General features: G+C 38.6%; 1 protein-coding gene across 1 annotated transcript in view; it reads left to right on the top strand.

Moving 5' to 3' along the window:
• The window catches only part of clcn7 (chloride channel 7), a 77874-nt gene that overhangs the window by 19719 nt on the left and 38792 nt on the right, over nucleotides 1-19363 (top strand). Inside the window, exons 2-10 of the mRNA XM_060840693.1 lie at nucleotides 828-902; nucleotides 1460-1531; nucleotides 3487-3552; nucleotides 5188-5320; nucleotides 5474-5583; nucleotides 5917-5997; nucleotides 11832-11894; nucleotides 16113-16196; nucleotides 19138-19231. Of these exons, the coding sequence (XP_060696676.1) occupies nucleotides 828-902; nucleotides 1460-1531; nucleotides 3487-3552; nucleotides 5188-5320; nucleotides 5474-5583; nucleotides 5917-5997; nucleotides 11832-11894; nucleotides 16113-16196; nucleotides 19138-19231 (778 nt within the window). The remainder of the gene's footprint in view (nucleotides 1-827; nucleotides 903-1459; nucleotides 1532-3486; nucleotides 3553-5187; nucleotides 5321-5473; nucleotides 5584-5916; nucleotides 5998-11831; nucleotides 11895-16112; nucleotides 16197-19137; nucleotides 19232-19363) is intronic.

Genomic DNA, 19363 nt, shown 5'->3' with positions numbered 1-19363 from the left:
GTAATGTGCTTTAAGTGTTATTAAATAGCACTGGTACCAAATACTTGATTTTACGGTGTAGAATTTCATTCACAGGGACATTACTTGAAAGTTACAAAATTTCAAGTGCACGATAAAGGGAGAAGAGGAGCAAGGTAGAGAGTAGGGTACATAGCTAATCATCCAGAGTAAGAGAAACAAAGCATATGGCACTGATTTATAATCCAGTGAATTCTAGAAGTAGTCATGAAATCCTTGCAGTGCTAATAGAGGCCATTCAGCCCATCGAGGCCACACTGATGCTTCAAAGAGCATCCCACCCAGACCCATTCCCCCACCATATCCCTGTAATCTCATGTTAACCTTAGCTAATCTATCTAGCCTGCACATCCCTGGACATTGGGGCAATTTAGCATGGCCAATGCGCCTAACCTGCATATCTTTTGACTATGGGAGGAAACTGGAGTACTCGACGGAAACCCATGCAGACATGGGTTTCAGGCTGAAATCAAACCTGGGTCTGTGATGCTGTGAGGCAGCAGTGCTAACCACTGTTCCATTGTACCTCCCAGGTCAGAGAATATTATTCTTAGCCTGCTCTTGAACTTTAGTTTAATAATGGTGATTGGAACCAGTGTCTATTCAGGAAAGACTTATGTATAGATACTGAATGTTGCATATCATTAGAGCTAGAAAAGTGAATTGTACATTTCTAGAAATGAAAATTTGTGTTTACATCAAAATCTCTGCTTTTCTTGGCATTTTATTACAAGCGTATTGTCTGTTGTGTTATTTCCTTTTTGTGTGAAAATAATATGTGTAAACATGTGGATTTTTTGATGTTACAGCTTTCCCAAAACAATTTTTTCCGTATCGACAGGCTGACTACTGTGAATCTAGATGATGATACTGCACAGGACCAGGTAATTACTTTATAAACATTTTATGTCTATCTAAGTACCATTGTAACTTTACATGTGTGTAGTGCTACAAGATTTGTAGTACCTTTCTTATTTCTGCATTCTCTCTAATGGAATGAAGGGATTTTCATGTTTATTAGCTTTTTAAATGAACTTTTTAATTAAAAGAATCTTTCAGCCTGGCTTCTGTTTAGCTGGTAAATAATTTGCATGATATTGCTCTGTTAGACCCTTTTATTTCCAAGGCTGATCACGCGATGTTGGAGCCTGTTATGGCTCTGTCTGGTATTTAAAGAGTGAAAATTATGGGAAAGGAGTTTTGCTACGTTCTCTTTAGTTGCATGAAGTTAGTACGGTCAGCTTGTCAAACTGAGTTGGTCATTGACCTTGATGGTGGAGACAAACACGTTCCTGCAATCTCCTGCCCAATATCAGCTGAAAAATTGGTTAAGGGCTGTCGAGACTAAAACATTTGTTGTCGTCTTTTGTAATGTAGTTGGTAAATTTTAAAATGCAAAGATTGTGTACTATGTACTCAAACATTTGCTATTCTCCCTTAGGATGGCGATCCATCTACTTACGTTTCTAAGGAAATTACACATAATGAAAATCTTCTTTCACTTAAGTACGAGGTAAATGGCACTATTTAGTGCATGCTTTAAGTTGGTGTTCCAGTTAGTTCCATGACAATAACAGAAAAGTTTATTCCTATTTGGTGTATCTCCACATGCTGCAGAAATAAAATCAAGTCGATAGGAAAAATTGCATGCACTCAACCTTCTATGATGTTTCAATGTTGATGAAATGTGATTCACAGGACATCTCTGCTTGAACTGCAAACGGATAAACCATGAACGTAAGAAGTAGGAAGAGAAGCTCCACGAGTCTACTCCTCCATTTGATACATTCATGCTTGATTTCATCTCTGCCTCAACCCTCCATTGATTTTACCTCCTCTTCAGATGAGTCAGAAAATGGATGAAACAATTAATAGCTTGGTATTGGTGTTCAAGATGGCTTGTTTAATTGTCACCTGGGGAATCAAAAGTTGAGAATTAACATGAGATTGCCCTATGTGGTATTAGAAAGGAATGAAATATTTAAAAGAAATGTACTGTGTTATTTAAAAATAGAACAGTGGATGCATCCCCTGTGGTACAGGGTGGAAGTGTCTGCGAGTGAAGAAAATTTTTCTTTTAGTAGACACTTAGATTGGGGTTTAGAGATCACGTTATTCAAGCTTTGCCCCTAAGATGTGTGTCTGCTAAGCTCTTTGAATTTCTAGTTACAGATATCTGTTTTTCAATCTACATTTTTACATCTTGCAACACTATTGTCAAACTTATCTTCTGAAGGAAGCATTCACTTTCGACATTTTGCACATTTTTCAACACAAGTTTTATCAAACAGTGAGTTGCACCTGTGCACCTGGGCTCTTAATGGTGACTGTGGAGAGAGAGCTCTCGAATTGACTGAGCCCAGAATATCGCGCCAAATCTTTTTTCTCCTTCTTCCTTTATTATGACCAGGTCTGAAAGTGAGTGAGCTTTGAAGTTCCAGCAACTGACTGAGCCCTTGGTCTTATACCAAGCCCAACCCCTGGTCTCACTTTCTTAACTTCCTCTCTCTCTTAGTCACTCCATTTTGAGCATTAAATCATGGGCTCACTGTGGAAAAGGGTTTCCTTCACATGAAAAAAAAACCTTTAAACTGATAGAATTTAACTAATAATTAGGAAGGAGAGAACCTTGTATATTAATTCTAACTTTGACAGATCATTCCTTTCTAGTTAAATTCTAGAATTTTTAATTAATTGCATGATTGCTTCACATGACAATTTTGCCAATACCAATTTGATTTTGAGATACCTAGGAAGAACCAATGGGATCACTTTTTTGTTCTTTACTGAGTGATAACATTGCAGGGTGTACTCCAGCATCCATTTGTATGCTCAAATTGTCATTGGATGACCAGAGATTTTCATGTGTGCTCAGCAATCCAAATTCATTAAATTCAAATATGTTCACGTGGGCAATGTGTATAATGGATGAACAGTGAAATTACTGGTGAATGATCTTTGTTTTGAAACAGAATTCATATAGATTTGAGAGTGTGAAAGTGGAATAAAATATTTGTATTAAAATTGTTTAATTCTTTGAGATTGTACTTTGTACTAATAAAGTAATGAGAAAAAGGCAATAATAGATGATACAAATCTCAAAAACAAAAATTAAAAAGGAACGTTCAGAAATGCAAACTAAATAGACTCTTGGTCTGAGAACTTTTTCAAGGCTGTCCTTCCTATGGGTTTTAAATTGCATTTGTAAATGCAGATAATTTTTAAACTTGCAGTGGTATCTGAATTTGGCCTGTATAATATCACCAGAACATAATTTTTGTTTTCTACATCATATTCCTGTTGTCAGTCATTGAGGATCTTATTTTGGAACGTATGTGCTGAATTTAACGTTTATAAAATTTTGCATGTAAATATATAAAATTTGAAAAAAAAGGAGATTGTCCACTGTTTTGTCTTGTCAATTCTTGTTACTGTGTCACAGAATGAATTTTAATTTGTTCTTTTTAGAGCCTTGATTATGACAATAGTGAAAACCAGCTATTTATGGAGGAAGAACGGCGCATTAGCAAAATAGTACGTACTTTTTTTGCAATCTGGTTTTATAATACATATTCACTTACAGTTGTGTTGTCAGACCAAAAAAAGCCATTCAACTAATATATTGCCTGTTTTATTCATGATTTTCTTGTCTGTCAGTCCCTCTTTCATGAGCTTTCTTACATTTGAAATTTGTCTTTCCTCTCATTTACTCTTTTCTGTGACTCCCTAATTCTTAGTGATGTATTCATTTCAGTTCTTACCCAGTGAGATGCCAACTAATGTGTACCAAGTTGGGAGTAGAATTGAACTATATAAGAAGCTGGTGCATTTATGGACACGTGAGAATGAAAGTAGAGAATTGAGTCTCTGGCTAGGAAAGAGTTTTGTTTTGCTTTTATTGTCTGGTATTTGTCAATAGGTACATAAACAGGTTTTTCAATTATCTTTCAAGTCAATTATGTAATGGTTTATATACCTCATATAATTTTTGCGGAATCAACTGCTGTCTGTAATAGTGAATAACTAACACTGGCAGTCTACCAGCATTCAATAGAACAGTGGCAAGGAGGTTTTGGTTTGAGTGCATTTATTCAACTAGTCATAGGTTAAAGCATTAAAACTTTGCTTGAGTGATTTGAACATAAGCAAAATGAACATGACTAGGACTTGCCTGTGAATAGACTACAACAGTCTGTTTGCTTCGAAATGTAAGCTATGCATCCAAATGTAGTGCCCCAAAAAGCAGGAAGATCATAGTAGGAGAGGGAAAGCCACAGCATGAGAAGAGGTTTATCTTTTTAAAAGCCAATGAGCAAAGACACAACAGTTTGACAAACTGATGTTGAGCCCTGAGCTATATGTTTGATATTAGAGATGTGGTGCAAGATCTTCATTTTCATAATTTTATTAGCTCATTTACCATTCTATTGTCAGCACACCAGTACAGCATGTATATCTGTGGAAATAAAGTTGCAGTATGTTGAGATAAACACTCGCTCTGACTTGTTACAATAACTGGTTATTGTACTGAGTGAGCTGACTGATCTTAATACAGAAGGTGCTACTCAGTGTACATTCATGAAGTGCCTTAGAAATATTTTAATTGATTTTTGTTCTTTCGTGGAATGAGTGTGTGACAGGTAAGACTACCATTTGTTACCCAGCCGTTAATGCCTTGAATTGAGAGACTTGTTAATCTGCTTCAGAGAGCTAATATGATGGACTTCCCTCTTTAAGGAACATTAATGAATGAGATTGGCCATTATGACAATTAATGATAGTCTCATAGTCACCATTCCTAGGACTAGCTTTTAATTCTAGATTTACCAATTGAATATTGAAATTTGAATATTGACTTTAAGTTCCATCAGCTGCCCTAATGGGATTTGAACTCAAGTCCCAGAGCATTCGTCTGGATTTCTGCATTACTGTTCAGTGATATCACTGTCATGCCACTGTCCCCTCTTAATTGATAATTTGGCTACCTGATTAGCTAAATATGTGCAGTCACTCATTTCTGTGAACAAGACGTATTATGTTCTGCAGCTATTGGATTTATATGTTTTTTAATTTCAACCCTGATTTATAGAGGCTTTTCTGGAATTGTGTAATAGCCTAATGATATTTAATACAGATACTGATTTACAGTTTTCTCTTCCCTTCATTTAGGGTGTTCATGTACTTGAAATCAAAAGATGGGTTGTCTGTGGCTTCATAGGAATCTTTACTGGCCTGATCGCCTGTTTTATTGACATTGTTGTGGAAAAACTTGCTGATGAAAAGTACAAAGTAGTTAAAGAAAGTATCCTTTTCCATTCTTTTTTCAACTGCATAACATATCACAATTGCTGGTTTGTTTTTGTTTATGATTGTATAATATTTTTCATGATTGCAAAATATTTTTGCTCAAAATGTTGAATCAGATTGCTGTTATCTTTCCTTAAATAATACTTAGATATCGATAAAGCTATTGAAGGAGGTGGATTATCCATTTCACTTGTCCTTTGGGCATCAATGAATGCTGGTTTTGTGATGATTGGCTCTATTTTGGTGGCATTTGTCGAGGTAGTGAGATTTATTATGACTGTGTACAGTATTTTCAGCCTAAATTTATAAAGGAAGTTAGTGAACTACTATATCAGCATCCTGAAATTAGTATTCAAAATGTCTGCGTTTTATAAATTTGCAACAATATGATACAGTACCCTATTAAATATATGATCTCCATTTTGGTAATTAAGACTGTGTCAGACTTGAAATATCAGCTGTTTGTGTCTCCACAGATGCTGCCTGGTCTACTGAGTTTGTTCAACGTTTTCTTTTTATAAAAATTCTGACCATTTTGGAGGGCAATGCTGAATTATTTTTGTGACTTCTTTTATTTAATGTTTGCTTTAGCCTGTAGCAGCTGGCAGTGGAATTCCCCAGATCAAATGTTATCTTAATGGAGTAAAGGTCCCACATGTTGTTCGACTTAAGGTAGGTTCAATGTTTGATTTAAGTGAATTGTGTGGAATTTGCTCTTAACCTCTAATTTGGCAACTGAAAAGTTGTATGCTGGAAAAAGACTTAAATGAAAAACTGCAGTTTGTGATTGACAGCACTTTTTTTTATTAAAACAGCTGAATTATAACTTGATATTTGAAGGTTTAATATTTAAATTATGAAATATGCAAAGAATACAATACATTCAGGATGACTGGATAATTCAAAGTACTTCATAGTTGTCAAAATACTTTTAGACATATAATCACTTTTGTAGTATAGGAAGAACAGCAAGTCTTAACAAATAGCAATGGACAAATTACAATATGATTCACTGTGGCTCAGTCAGCAGCACTCTTGCCTCTGAATCTCAAGGACTAGGTTCATGCCATGGACTTGAGCAAAATAATTAAGGCTGGCATGCCTGTCCAGTACTGAATGTGCTGCATTATTGGAGATGTCATCAATCGACCTATCCTTGGTGTCTTGTGCAATATCGATCCTTTAATGGAAAATACAAACAATACTGTCATTCACATATTGATGTATGTGGCAATTTGCTGCATGCAAATTGTCTACAAGTTTCCATTGCAACACTTGCTTAATATCAGAAGTATTCCATAAACTCGAAATACTTTGAAGTCTTGTGTTGTAAAAAGTGCAATATAAATACAATTTTTTGTCATTTTCTTTTTGTTGAATCAGGGTGGTGCTTATTGAGGGATAAACTCTCACTTGTTCTTCAAAATTCAAAATGGGATCTGTTATGCCTGCCAGAGTGAGCAGACAAAACTTTAGTTTAATGTCCTATCTGAAAGATTCCGTCTCTGACAATCTAGCATTTCCTCAGCATTCTGAGTCACAGAAATGTTGAGTACAGAAGGAGATCCAAGTCTGCACTGGGTCAATAAAAGAGTATTATGACTCAGTGCTGTTCTCCTCCTGCTTTCCCATATCCTTACACTTGGTTTATATTTGAATAATTATCTAATGCCCTCTTGAATGCCTGAATCGAACTTGCCGCCATTATACTTCCACAGTGTGTTCTCGACCCAAACTACTCATTGTGTGAAAACAGTTATTCTTGCATTTCTTTCTCCTTTTGTAAATCACTTTAAATGTTTGCCCTCTCAATTTTGACCCTTTTACCCCTAATACACACTATCCAGATTCCCTCGTGATTTTGAAATCTCCCCTCCGCTTTTTGCTTTCTACGGAGAACCGTTCTAATCCCTCCACTCTATCCTCATAACTGAAATTTCTTAACCTGGGAAGCGTTTCTGTAAATTATACTAGTAAGATGCTAATTGTCAATTAGATATTTTTGCTCAAAGAATCTAAAGTGTGACCCACAGCCTTCTAAAATGGTTGTTTTCTTGTTGCTGATTTTTTCATAATTTTTATTTTTATTCTTTAATCAATTTTGAATTATGAGCTGGAAATGATGGGTGGCTGTTGTATAGAACACTGGTTAGGCTACTTTTGGAATATTGCATGCAGTTTGGTCTCCTTCCTATCGGAAGGATGTTGCGAAACTTGAAAGGGTTCACAAAAGATTTGCAAGGCTGTTGCCAGGATTGGAGGATTTGAGCTATAGCGAGAGGCTGAACAGGCTGGGGCTGTTTCCTCTGAAGTGTCAGAAGTTGAGAGATGACCTTTTATAGATGTTTATAAAGTGATGAGGGGCATGGATAGGATAAATAGACAAAGTCTTTTCCGTGGGGTGGGGGAGTCCAGAACTAGAGGGCATAGGTTTAGGGTGAGAGGGGAAAGATATAAAAGTGACCAATGGGGCAACTTTTTCATGCGGCTGCTGGTGTGTGTGTGGAATGAGCTGCCAGAGGAAGTAGTACAATTGCAGCTTTTAAAGGGCATCTGAATGGGTATATGAATAGGAAGGGTGTGGAAGGTTATGGGCTTGGTACTGGCAAGTGGGACTAGATTAGGTTGGGATATCTGGTTGACATGGACGAGTTGGACCAAAGGGTCTGTTTCCATGCTGTACATCTGTATGATTCTATGTTAGGACAGCTTGTGATTAAAGGAAAAGAACAGGTCAAACAAGCTTTGTTTGTGAGGCCAGGGGGCCAATTACAAGGCAAATTACAGGCGAAGCCTTAGACTCAGACACAGCAGCCCCATAAAGAGCATTGCTTAAATGGAAAGTCAAAGTTGACTTTTAATGATGTCAGTACCTGTGGATTAGTTCCAGAAATTCTATAAGAGATCCTACGTTCAAGTAATGGGCGGCACGGTGGCACAGTGGTTAGCACTGCTGCCTCACAGCGCTTGAGACCCGGGTTCAATTCCCGACTCAGGCGACTGACTGTGTGGAGTTTGCACATTCTCCCCGTGTCTGCGTGGGTTTCCTCCGGGTGCTCCGGTTTCCTCCCACAATCCAAAGATGGGCGGGTCAGGTGAATTGGCCATGCTAAATTGCCCGTAGTGTTAGGTAAGGGGTAAATGTAGGGGTATGGGTGGGTTGCGCTTCGGCAGGTCAGTGTGGACTTGTTGGGCCGAAGGGCCTGTTTCCACACTGTAAGTAATCTAATCTAATCTACATGGTAGTTGAGGCCTCAGAGTTGATCAGTCTATCAGGATGGAGCAAGAGTTAGTGGGTTTTTTGGGCTGTTTTGAGAGATGATTCTGGGCTACTGTTAAGACAGTATGAAGATTTGAAAGCTCCCTGGCTATTCTGATATACCAGCGTCCAGAAGCCCAGAGAGAGCCAAGTTAGAACTATTGCTGCCTTTGAGTGTGTGAACTGGTATCCCTAATCAATGTTTCTGAAAAGCAACCAAGGAGTCCAAATGTGTGCCTGCGAAACAAAGCATCATGAAAGTCATTTAAATAATATAACCAGTTTTGTTATTTTCTTAAATTTGTCTGTCTTTTGTGTGAATGTTGGCCAAAAATGCATACTTTTGATTTAAAGCACCAACATTAATCAGAATATCCTGTTGTTTAATTTTTTTCTTTGCTAACAAAATACAAAATAACATTTTAAGTCTTTTGTTTAATGTGCAAACTGATTTCTGGAAACTAATTATTTTCAAAGTCTGGGATTGATTATTCAGAATTCTAGTTAGGCACCATTGGAGTGAGTATTTGGGGATCCTCAATATAATTTTATTGTGTAGTGAATACAGAGGTAGAAAGGCTGATTTGAATTGGCTGGCTGTCTCCGTGTCTTAACTCTGTTCATATCTATAATGCATTAAGTTAATGTTTTAATTTATTCTTGAAACTGGGGCTTTAGACTGACACTTTGGTTTGAAGAGTTACATTGAGGTCAGATTGCCTAAACTTGTATCCTTCATGATAGTTCACTACTAGCTTCTTTACATCGAGGGGATACAATTATAGGAGGATTCAACAGAATTGGATAGATACCTTTGCAATCCAGTGGGGAAACTTGAAAATGAATTGTGTTATCAATTTCTGTTAGGTAAGGGTATTGAAGGATGTAAATCAAAGGCAGATACATTTGAGTTGAGGGATAGATCAAGTTTGATCTCATTACACGCTGGAAGAAACTGAAGGGCGAAACAATCTAGTCCTCTGGATACCTCACTGATACAAACAATGTGTCACTCTAATTAGCTTGTCATATTTTCAAATAAGCACTGTCTATTCATAAATTGAATATGGCTAATGGTGATCTGGATGCAGAAAATGTGTTCTATTTGATTTACTTAAAAGAGAAGGGAAAAGGAGAAAAATAATGCTGATTTTAAATGTGTATTTGTTCACAATATATTGCATGTTTCCTTTCAGGGGAAGCGAAATAAGTACTGTGCAGTCTTTGGTTCCCATTCACCATGTTAGTTCTGCAATGACTTTTGTTCCTTATTCTGAATAGAACACTTACCATCTCCCACTCTGTACACATCTTCATTCTTGTAAATCCACAGGATACACAATTGAATTTTTATAGTGCATGGTCAGTTTCGCCACTCACCTTGAGATTTGGCTGTATTATGAACATCTGACATGCAAAGAAAGCTTACAATAGTTTTTGTATGACTAACCAGCTAGTTGAAACCCTGGTCCCTCAATTCCTAATCATGAGAAACTCATGGCTTTCTTTGTCACTAAGATTACGATTTCATGCTCAAAGCATTAAGTGTGGTGTCAGGAATGGTCAATGCTGACTGACTCTTCACTCTTGCCAGTGAAAGAGCTTGCTGGATCAAGCTCCAGTCAAGTAGGTACAAGACGACCGGTAAGCTGCTTGGTGAATCATGGGCCACTATTCAAATCCTACATTGCTAATTAGATGTCAGCTGTTTTTGGGCCCTAGATATTATTGCTGGATGTCTGGTCTTCAGGGAATCCAATGGTAAGAAGGGAGAATTTATTTTCTGATCTGATAGGAAGGAGGAGTCAGAGAGGAGGTGTGTGTCAGAGAAACGAATAGGGTGGCAGCTTCTGTATCCACCCTGTTTTGCTTATCTATATCCTTAATTTGGGCAAATAGAGAGACCTCCACCCTAGCAGACAGATCTCCCTAGTTTCCTAGTCAAGAAACAAGCCTTACTCTTCCTTGGGAAGACAAGCTGCTGGCAAGTCAAAGCCATTAAATACCCACTTGACCTACTTAGTTTACTTTCTTCATTCTTCCCACCTCAAGTCATTATCTCTCCAGGACCATCTCACCCAGTTACTTTGTCATCTTGCCAACGTTCTCATTCACCCGATGGAAGGGAAAGTGATACTGTCTGACTTGGAACATTTTTTGATCTATCTGTGCATTTTTCTTCTTTCCTTGCCTTGAACATGCATCTTTTTCTAGTTTCTCTCCAACTTGGGACTTATTTTTGTCCTGGAGCAGTACCACCAACTCTCATCATCAAGATACTAACCTCTTCACAAATCTGTCGCCATCTCTCTCTGCAAACAAAATCTGTCCTTGCAAACATCTATCCCATCTGCAGTCTCCTTTTCCTCTCTCATCTTCAGATGTGTGGACCCTCCGAACACCATCTTTCCGATAACTCCCAAGAATCTGTCAAGTACATTTTCCCTTCGGTCACAGCTGTGAAACAGCTGTATTTGAAATCATAAACACATCTTGCCTAATTGTGTCCATGTTGATCCACCTTGACCCATTTCTACAGTTTGACATGATCAAGCATACATCATGCTTTTAAAACTGCATTCAATAAAGTACATGCTGTTTAAAAATGTCATGAAAACCTCAGTTTTGTAAATAATAGCAGGGGGTACAACAGCCTGGAAGTGATGGTAAACTATTATAAATCGGTAGTTAGGCCTCAAAAGAGAGAAGGGAATAAGACATATAGCTACAGGTCTAGCAGCCAAGCCTGGATGGTGGAAACTTATTGGAAAGAATTTTGATGAAAGAATAAATCTTGATTAATAGCACAGATTTATTGAGGCTAGATCTGATAAACGTGATGCCATATTTTGAGGCGTTAACAAGAGTCGGGTTAGTGAATTTGATACATGCAGTATCAATTCTAACAGGGCTTTTGGTAGAATGCTGACAAAAACAAAGGCCATGGGGTCCAAGGGAAAGAAGTGAATTGGGTTCAAACTTGGCTTGGAGATTGGCTAAGCATATTGCTTCATGAATATTTCTGTGGGTTATATCAAACATTTTAATGTCAAGGAAGGAGGTATGATTAAGATATTTACTGGCACTTTTGATGGCAAAAGAAGCTGTAGACTGGAGAGAGATTTCAAGAGGCTGTTCAGGCAGGTGGAGTAGTAGTTTTCTGTGCACTCTCCTCATTGCGGACTGACCTACCTCCCTTTGTAAAGAACTGTTGCTCTTCAGAGTTTTGGTTCTGTTTGTCTTGCAGACTCTGATGGTCAAAGTACTTGGCGTGATCTCCTCTGTTGTTGGTGGACTGGCAGTTGGGAAGGTAATGTACGACAGAGACAGCCACATGCTGTTTCTGTACAGGTTCTGTTTCCCAAATCCTGCATGAACTACTTTGCATAATCTTTTCTGATGGTTTTGAAATCTGGAAATGTTTTATGGTATAATATATATTAAGCATTTAGTATTTAATCGCAAAATACATTAATTAGTATTAAGCCAAATGTGCATTCTTGATTAAATCTGAAAACAAGTCATTGTTTTGGTATACTTTTAATAGAGATTCAGTCATGAGTATTTTTTGGCTTCTGTTAGGGATACTAATGAGTCAGTGATCTGTCCTAAAACCTAAATTGCTGCTGTGCTAGATTTGCATAGCCATTTTAAACAGAAAGCCTTGGTTCTGTCATGTGCTGTGTAGACTATTGAGTGTTTCCTGTTTTGCTCATTTTAAGCTGGACATAAATAAGTCGTTTGAAATAGGGAGTTACAGTTAGGAAGCAAACGTTTTATAAGTTGTGTTTAACAAAATTGTTGGGCAATTTGATGGCGTATAAGAAATTGCGAAAGTTCTGGTTGGGTCTGATTTGCCATTCATTCCTTGCAACACGTATATGTGCTTAGAGCTACAAAGACTGCTCACCAGCCTTCCAGTTTACGTTCTGCCAAGGCCACTCACCTCTGGACCTCGTTTCAGATTTGAATCAATCAAGGACAAAAGAGCAGTATTTCAGAGGTCAAGTGATTCTAACAATCTAACAGTCCTTGACATCAAGGCCACATTTGACTGACTGATACATTAAGGAGCCCTAGCAAAACTGGTATCAATGGGAATTGGGATAAACTCTTCACTGGTTGAAGTCGTACCTGGCAGAGAGCAAGATAGGTTGTTGATTTTGGATATCTGTCCTCTACGTTCTCAGGGAAGTGTCTTAGACCCAACCATCTTCAGCTGCTTCAATAATGACTTTCCCTCTATCATAAGGCCAGAGTGTGGGTGTTTGCTGATGAAAGCACAATGTTCAGTACTTTATATGACTCCTCATACTGAAGTAGCCAATGTTCAAATGTAACAAGACCTGGACAGCATCCAGTGAAAAGTGGCAAGTAATATTCATGCCACACAAATGCCAGGCATTGACTATCTCTGATAAGAGACGATCCATCTATCATCCCTAGATATTCAATTAATCCCCCAAAATCAACATCCTGGTGATTACCATTGGTCAGAAGCTCAACTAGACTCACCGTAGAAATACAGTGGTCACAGGAGCAGGTCAGAAGCTAGGAATGCAGCAATGAGTAGCTTCACACCTGACTCCCCAAAGCCTGTCCATGATCTCCAAGGCAAGTTAGGAGTGTGATGGAATACTAGGTAAAAACAATGACTGCAGATGCTGGAAACCAGATTCTGGATCAGTGGTGCTGGAAGAGCACAGCAGTTCAGGCAGCATCCAACGAGCAGTGAAATCAACGTTTTGGGCAAAAGCCCTTCATCAGGAATAAAGGCAGTGAGCTGGAAGCATGGAGAGATAAGCTAGAGGGGAGTGGGGTGGGGAGAGAGTAGCATAGAGTACAATGGGTGAGTAGGGGAGGAGAGGAAGGTGATAGGTCAGGGAGGAGATGGTGGAGTGGATAGGTGGAAAAGGAGATAGGCAGGTTGGACCAGTCCGGACAAGTCATGGTGACAGTGCTGAGCTGGAAGTTTGAAACTAGGATGAGGTGGGGGAAGGGGAAATGAGGAGCAAATGTGGCTGTGGTACTGAATTTGTTTCACAACATGGTTGAAGAGCTTCAGGGCAGAGGAAATGACCTGGGAGTTGCAGTGGGAGAGGGACTCCCTGAGATTCTTGTAGAGGGAGGAGGAAAACTTCTTCAAGGCAGGCATCCTTGTAAGAGGATTCGCAGTAGGGTTAAAATCAACTAGGTAAAAACAATGACTGCAGATGCTGGAAACCAGATTCTGATCAGTGGTGCTGGAAGAGCACAGCAGTTCAGGCAGCATCCAACAAGCAGCGAAATCGACGTTTCGGGCAAAAGCAGCAGTTAAATACTGTCCATTGCCTGGATGGGTGCAGCTCCAGCAACACTCAAGAAGCTTGACACCACGCAGGGCAAGCAGCCTACTTGATTGGCACCACATCTACTCCCACCACTACCAATGCTCAGTAGTAGCAGTGTACACCATCTACCAGATGCACTGCAAAAATTCACCTTAGTCAGCACCTTCCAAACCCATGACCACTTCCACCTAGTAAGACCAGAACAGCAGATATTTGGAAATACTACCATCTACAAGTTTCCCTCCAAGCCGCTCACCAGCCTGATTTGGAAATTTATCACCTTTCGTTCATTGTCACTATGTCAGCAACCTAGAATTCCCTCCCTAATAACATTGTGGGTTTAATTTCAGCATGTGGACTACAGCAGTTCAAGCAACAGCTCATCTCCACCTTCTCAAGGACAGCTAAGGTTGGGCAACAAATTCTGGACAGCCAGTAATGCCCATGTCCCATTTTTAAAAAAAGTGAAGTTCTGATCATTTGAAAAATATAATTATAAAGTGAAAACAGGAATTGCAAGTTGCCTAACTCATTCATACATAGATTTCTGAAATATTCTAATTGGTGAAAGTTTTGACTGTGGCCATGTTTGCAGATTTATATCAGCCTCAATTTATTGAGGGTAATTTAATGCACCTGTTTTTATTTTAGTAAAGTCAATTAAAATTATTCAACTGAATTTTAAATTCAAACTTTATTTAATACTAAAGTTATTTCCTGGCTACAGAAATGCTGCTGGACCCTCCCTTCTGGGAGAAAATTTGTGGCTTTTAATGTTGGCTTCATAAATACCTTAGATTGCTTAAGTGTCTGCTTAAATCTGTGCTTTCTGATAACATAAGATTGTAGGAACAGAGCAATAATACAATCAAGGCTGATTGAATATTTCAACCCATTTTTATCTGCATTGTCCTTATGCCATTAATAATCAAAAATTTATCAACTTTTGCTTTAAATTTACTCAATGACTGAGCTTCCACAGCCCTCTGGGATAGAGAGTTCCAAAGATTCACCAACCTCTAAATAAAAAACCTTTCTCTTCATCTCAGTCCTAACTGGCATCCTCCTTATTTTTAAATTATGACCTCTGTTTCTAATCTCCTCAACCAGACGGAGTACATCTATATTTATAAGTAACATTTGTGCTGCACAGCTATCAGACAATTACAATCTCTAGCTCAAGAGTCAACTTGTATCTCTCCTTGACTATGAATGGCATTCCCATTGTCAAATCTTGCACCATAAATATCCTGGGCCCAGTGCTGGCCAAAGCTGCCGTGTAATTACTGTGCAACAATGAAGGTCAGAAGCTGTGTCTTCTGTGATAAATAACTTCTCTATTGATTCTCCAAAGTCTTCCATAAGGCATAACTCTGTGTAAAAAAAAATACTATATTCTCTACTTACCTCACTAAAATGCTCCAAAAACACTCAAGATGCTCGATGCCATCCAGGATCAAGGCCCTCTTGATTAGTCAAAACCTTGCAGCTCTTCACCCACAAGCACTGTGGAAGTAGCTTTACCACCTGAGCAATTACAGTTGAAGAAAGTAGTTTAGCACTAATTTTGAGAATCCAGTTATACATAGGCATTGTTAACAGTGCACAAATTCTGTGACTGAAGAAAATAAAGCTAAATTACTGGGGGAAATTATAATGGTGATCTAGCCATTCTGATTCCATGAAAGTTTCTTTTAAAAAATCAGCACAATTACATATCAACAACAAAAATATTTTGAGGGTGGTATGGTGGCTCAGTGGTTAGCAGTGCTACCTCACAACTCCAGGGACCCATGTTTGATTCCAGCCTTGAGCAACTTGTATGGAGTTTACACATTCTCTGTGTTAGCATGGGTTTCCGCTGGGTGCTGTGGTTTCCTCCCATTGTTCACCATTGTGTACGTTAGGTGGTTTGGCCATGCTAAATTGTTCATAGTGTCCAGGGGTGTGCATGCTAGATGGATTAACCATGGGGAATGCAAGATTACAGTGGTAAGGCATGCATCAGGGTGGGATACTCTTTGGAGGGTTGGTTTGGACTCGATAGGCTGAAAAGCCTACTTTCATACTGGAGATTCTATGGATAACTTGAAATGGATTCAATTTAAGGTTCATAATTAATTCTAAATTGAATACATTAAATTACTTTTCAAATTTTAACACCGCTGTGTTTTCATGTTACTAACTCTTCCTTCTAGGAAGGTCCTATGATTCATTCTGGTGCTGTAATTGCAGCTGGCATTTCACAGGGCAGGTCCTCAACCTTGAAGAGAGATTTTAAGGTTGGTTTTCACACTATTCTCCTCTTATTTATTTTCTCTTTCTGTTAACAAAACTCAATGTAAAATCTGCATATTGGTACTACACAGAATGTGTTTTTTTTTAATAGGCCATGTTCTGGTCAATAATCAGAGACTTTTGGGTAACTGAGTATACACTTGAAATTTGTTCAAATACTTTTTTTCACTTGACCAGATAAGTTATTTGGTTATTTCTGTTGTTTATCTGCCAAAGGTTTGGTGTATCAAGGCTGGATTAATTGACTGAATTTGAACTTGGATAAAGTAATTTAAAATAATTATATTGTCAACATGAGAAACAGATTTGAATGAGGCTTCAGATGATTGCTGGTTACTGCAGTTACTCATTATTGTTGGTTGGATGATGGAAGCTATGTGGAGAATTCTGGGCATGTGTGATGTGCACATCTGATGGATGAGTACTCACCATTTTGCCCTGGGGAGGCGTGATCAGGGTGGTGAACTGAGATTATGTCAGGTGATTGGTCTTATGAACCTTAAGATGTCACAAATTCCAGCATAATTTAGTTTATTGTGTAACCAATGTACATTTAAGATGTAAAATTATTTTATGCTGTTTCCTTTCATTCCATCCAGATTGTGTTGTGATCTGAGTGGAAGTCTAGGCCTATACAATTTATTGAACTGTTAATATCAATATACCTGTGTTCATTGTTCTTGTGTTGGAGCAAATTTAATATGAAATATGAGATTGATCTTTTTATTTGGGAACCTTCTATATTGAAACTTATTGATATCCTGGAGAATTAGAGCTGCAAATGTGTTGCTGGAAAAGTGCAGCAGGTCAGGCAGCATCCAAGGAACAGGAAATTCGACGTTTCGGACATAAGCCCTTCATCAGGAATGAAGGGCTTATGCCTGAATCGTCGAATTTCCTGTTCCTTGGATGCTGCCTGACCTACTGCGCTTTTCCAGCAACACATTTTCAGTTCTGATCTGCAGACCTCACTTTATCCTGGAGAATTACTAAATTTAATTCTTGCTGATGACACACTTTTAGTTGAAACTCTGTCTTGGCTCATCTGGACAATTCACATGAATATTGATGAAGGGGAAAATCGACATTATACGAGAGGAGAATGCTAATTAATTGGCAGGTGGACTCTGGTAGACATATTGCCATGAAGAATGCAGCAGATAATGATAATTGACCATCTCTGCACTCATTAAAGCTAGTGTATTCATCATTGTACCGCTCAAGAAATCCATAGATATATGTACTGCAGAACCACATCATTAGTGATCTAGACTTTCCATAGTTATATGACTTATAAACTCAGCAACTTGAGCAGTCGAGTTCCATTTTTAACACCATTGTCTGCCAAAGTAGAAAAAAGCTCTAAGGTGATCTTGAAAAGTGCATTATCTATCTTAGGCTACCTCGGATGAGTAAGGTATCTCAAACATTTGAGCAACAGGCAAAGCCAGCTGTTTCGCATAATAAGGGATGGGATATATGAATTTCAGTGCTGGTATGATGCCAGCTACATAGGCCATGTGTTCTGAAGATTTATGGATCATATCAAGCAGTATATCTCTTTACCTGTTTTCATAACAAGCGAAGGACTGATCGTACTCAACCTGCCCAGGCTGACAAAATTCACAACATTTTGATGTGATTCTACACTTGAACAACATTGTTAGATAGTACTGAGTATGCAAAGAATTATCCTGGCAACCAATTTGATTGTTGCTTGAGCTCATAGTGTACGGCATAACACGAATTAGAAACTATATGTATTTCCAAATAGAAGGGCCTCTGTTCTTGAAACATACACCTGTTTCAACTCGACAAAACATGTGTCAGCTATGCATTTTTTCTCAGGGCAGAGTTATGACCAATTAGTCAACCTACCTGTCTGTGAAGTGTCAATTATCATTAACTACTGATTTCTCACAGCATAAAAAGTAAAGTCACCATTGGGCTTCGTAGTCAGAGTGCAAGATAATTGGTGAGTTTAATTTGAGAGCCACCATGTCTTGGGTAAGGGGTGGTGTTGCGAAGGCAGAACTTTTGTGGTGAGCTCACGGAGCTTTTCTGGAGTAGGAATTGAACCTATGCTGTTTGCATCCCTGTATATTGCAAATCACCTGTACAGCCAAATAAGCTAACTAGCCTTCATTCTCATACCAATGCCGATACCATTGAGTCCACTTGCCTACCAATCAACACTCTTGCCTAGAATATAAATTTGATTCCCTCCTTGAATTTGTTCAAGATGAAGAGCTTCAAAAAGAATTCTTAAGTGATATTCAAATTCTGTCCTAACAAATGACTTTTTATTACTAGATTGTGGGCGGCACGGTGGCACAGTGGTTAGCACTGCTGCCTCACAGCGCCAGGGACCTGGGTTCAATTCCCGCCTCAGGCGACTGACTGTGTGGAGTTTGCACGTTCTCCCCGTGTCTGCGTGGGTTTCCTCCGGGTGCTCCGGTTTCCTCCCACAGTCCAAAGATGTGCGGGTTAGGTGAATTGGCCATGCTAAATTGCCCGTAGTGTTAGGTAAGGGGTATATGTAGGAGAATGGGTGGGTTGCGCTTCGGCGGGTCGGTGTGGACTTGTTGGGCCGAAGGGCCTGTTTCCACACTAAGTAATCTAATCTAATCTAATTGTGGTTAGGAAAAGGAGAAATTAATTGAGATGTTTACTGGGCTCTGTACATTGTTTATAGGTATAAATTTTACCTATTCATTTGTCTTTAATTTATGTAGACCCAACAATTCTGATACACTTCTAGAAAGGAAGGTCTTTGCCAGTTATTGAAGAAGCCTTTTAGTCTGAAAGTGTATCGCGGCAGTTGTGGCTAGAGCACCGTTTGAATATTCAGTTTGAGAAGCCAAACTTTATAGCTTTAAAGTAAGTGATAGAAAATGAATGCAGTCTTTTCGCTTTATGTTTCAGATATTTGAGTATTTTCGCAGAGATACTGAGAAAAGAGATTTTGTGTCAGCTGGTGCTGCAGCAGGGGTCTCTGCTGCGTTTGGCGCCCCAGTAGGTAAGGGACATTGAGGAATTTGCTGTTTGTATACTGAATATTAAAAGATCAAAAAGTATCTAGAGAGACAGAGTTTGCATTTTAGATCAATCACCTTTCATCAAAACTATTTGCTCACTTGAAGTTTTCCAT

This window comes from Hemiscyllium ocellatum, chromosome 20 (genome assembly GCF_020745735.1).
Source record: "Hemiscyllium ocellatum isolate sHemOce1 chromosome 20, sHemOce1.pat.X.cur, whole genome shotgun sequence".
NCBI lineage: Eukaryota > Metazoa > Chordata > Chondrichthyes > Orectolobiformes > Hemiscylliidae > Hemiscyllium > Hemiscyllium ocellatum.
Note: the sequence above shows the minus strand (reverse complement) of the source record. Positions and strands in the feature narration are given on the sequence as shown.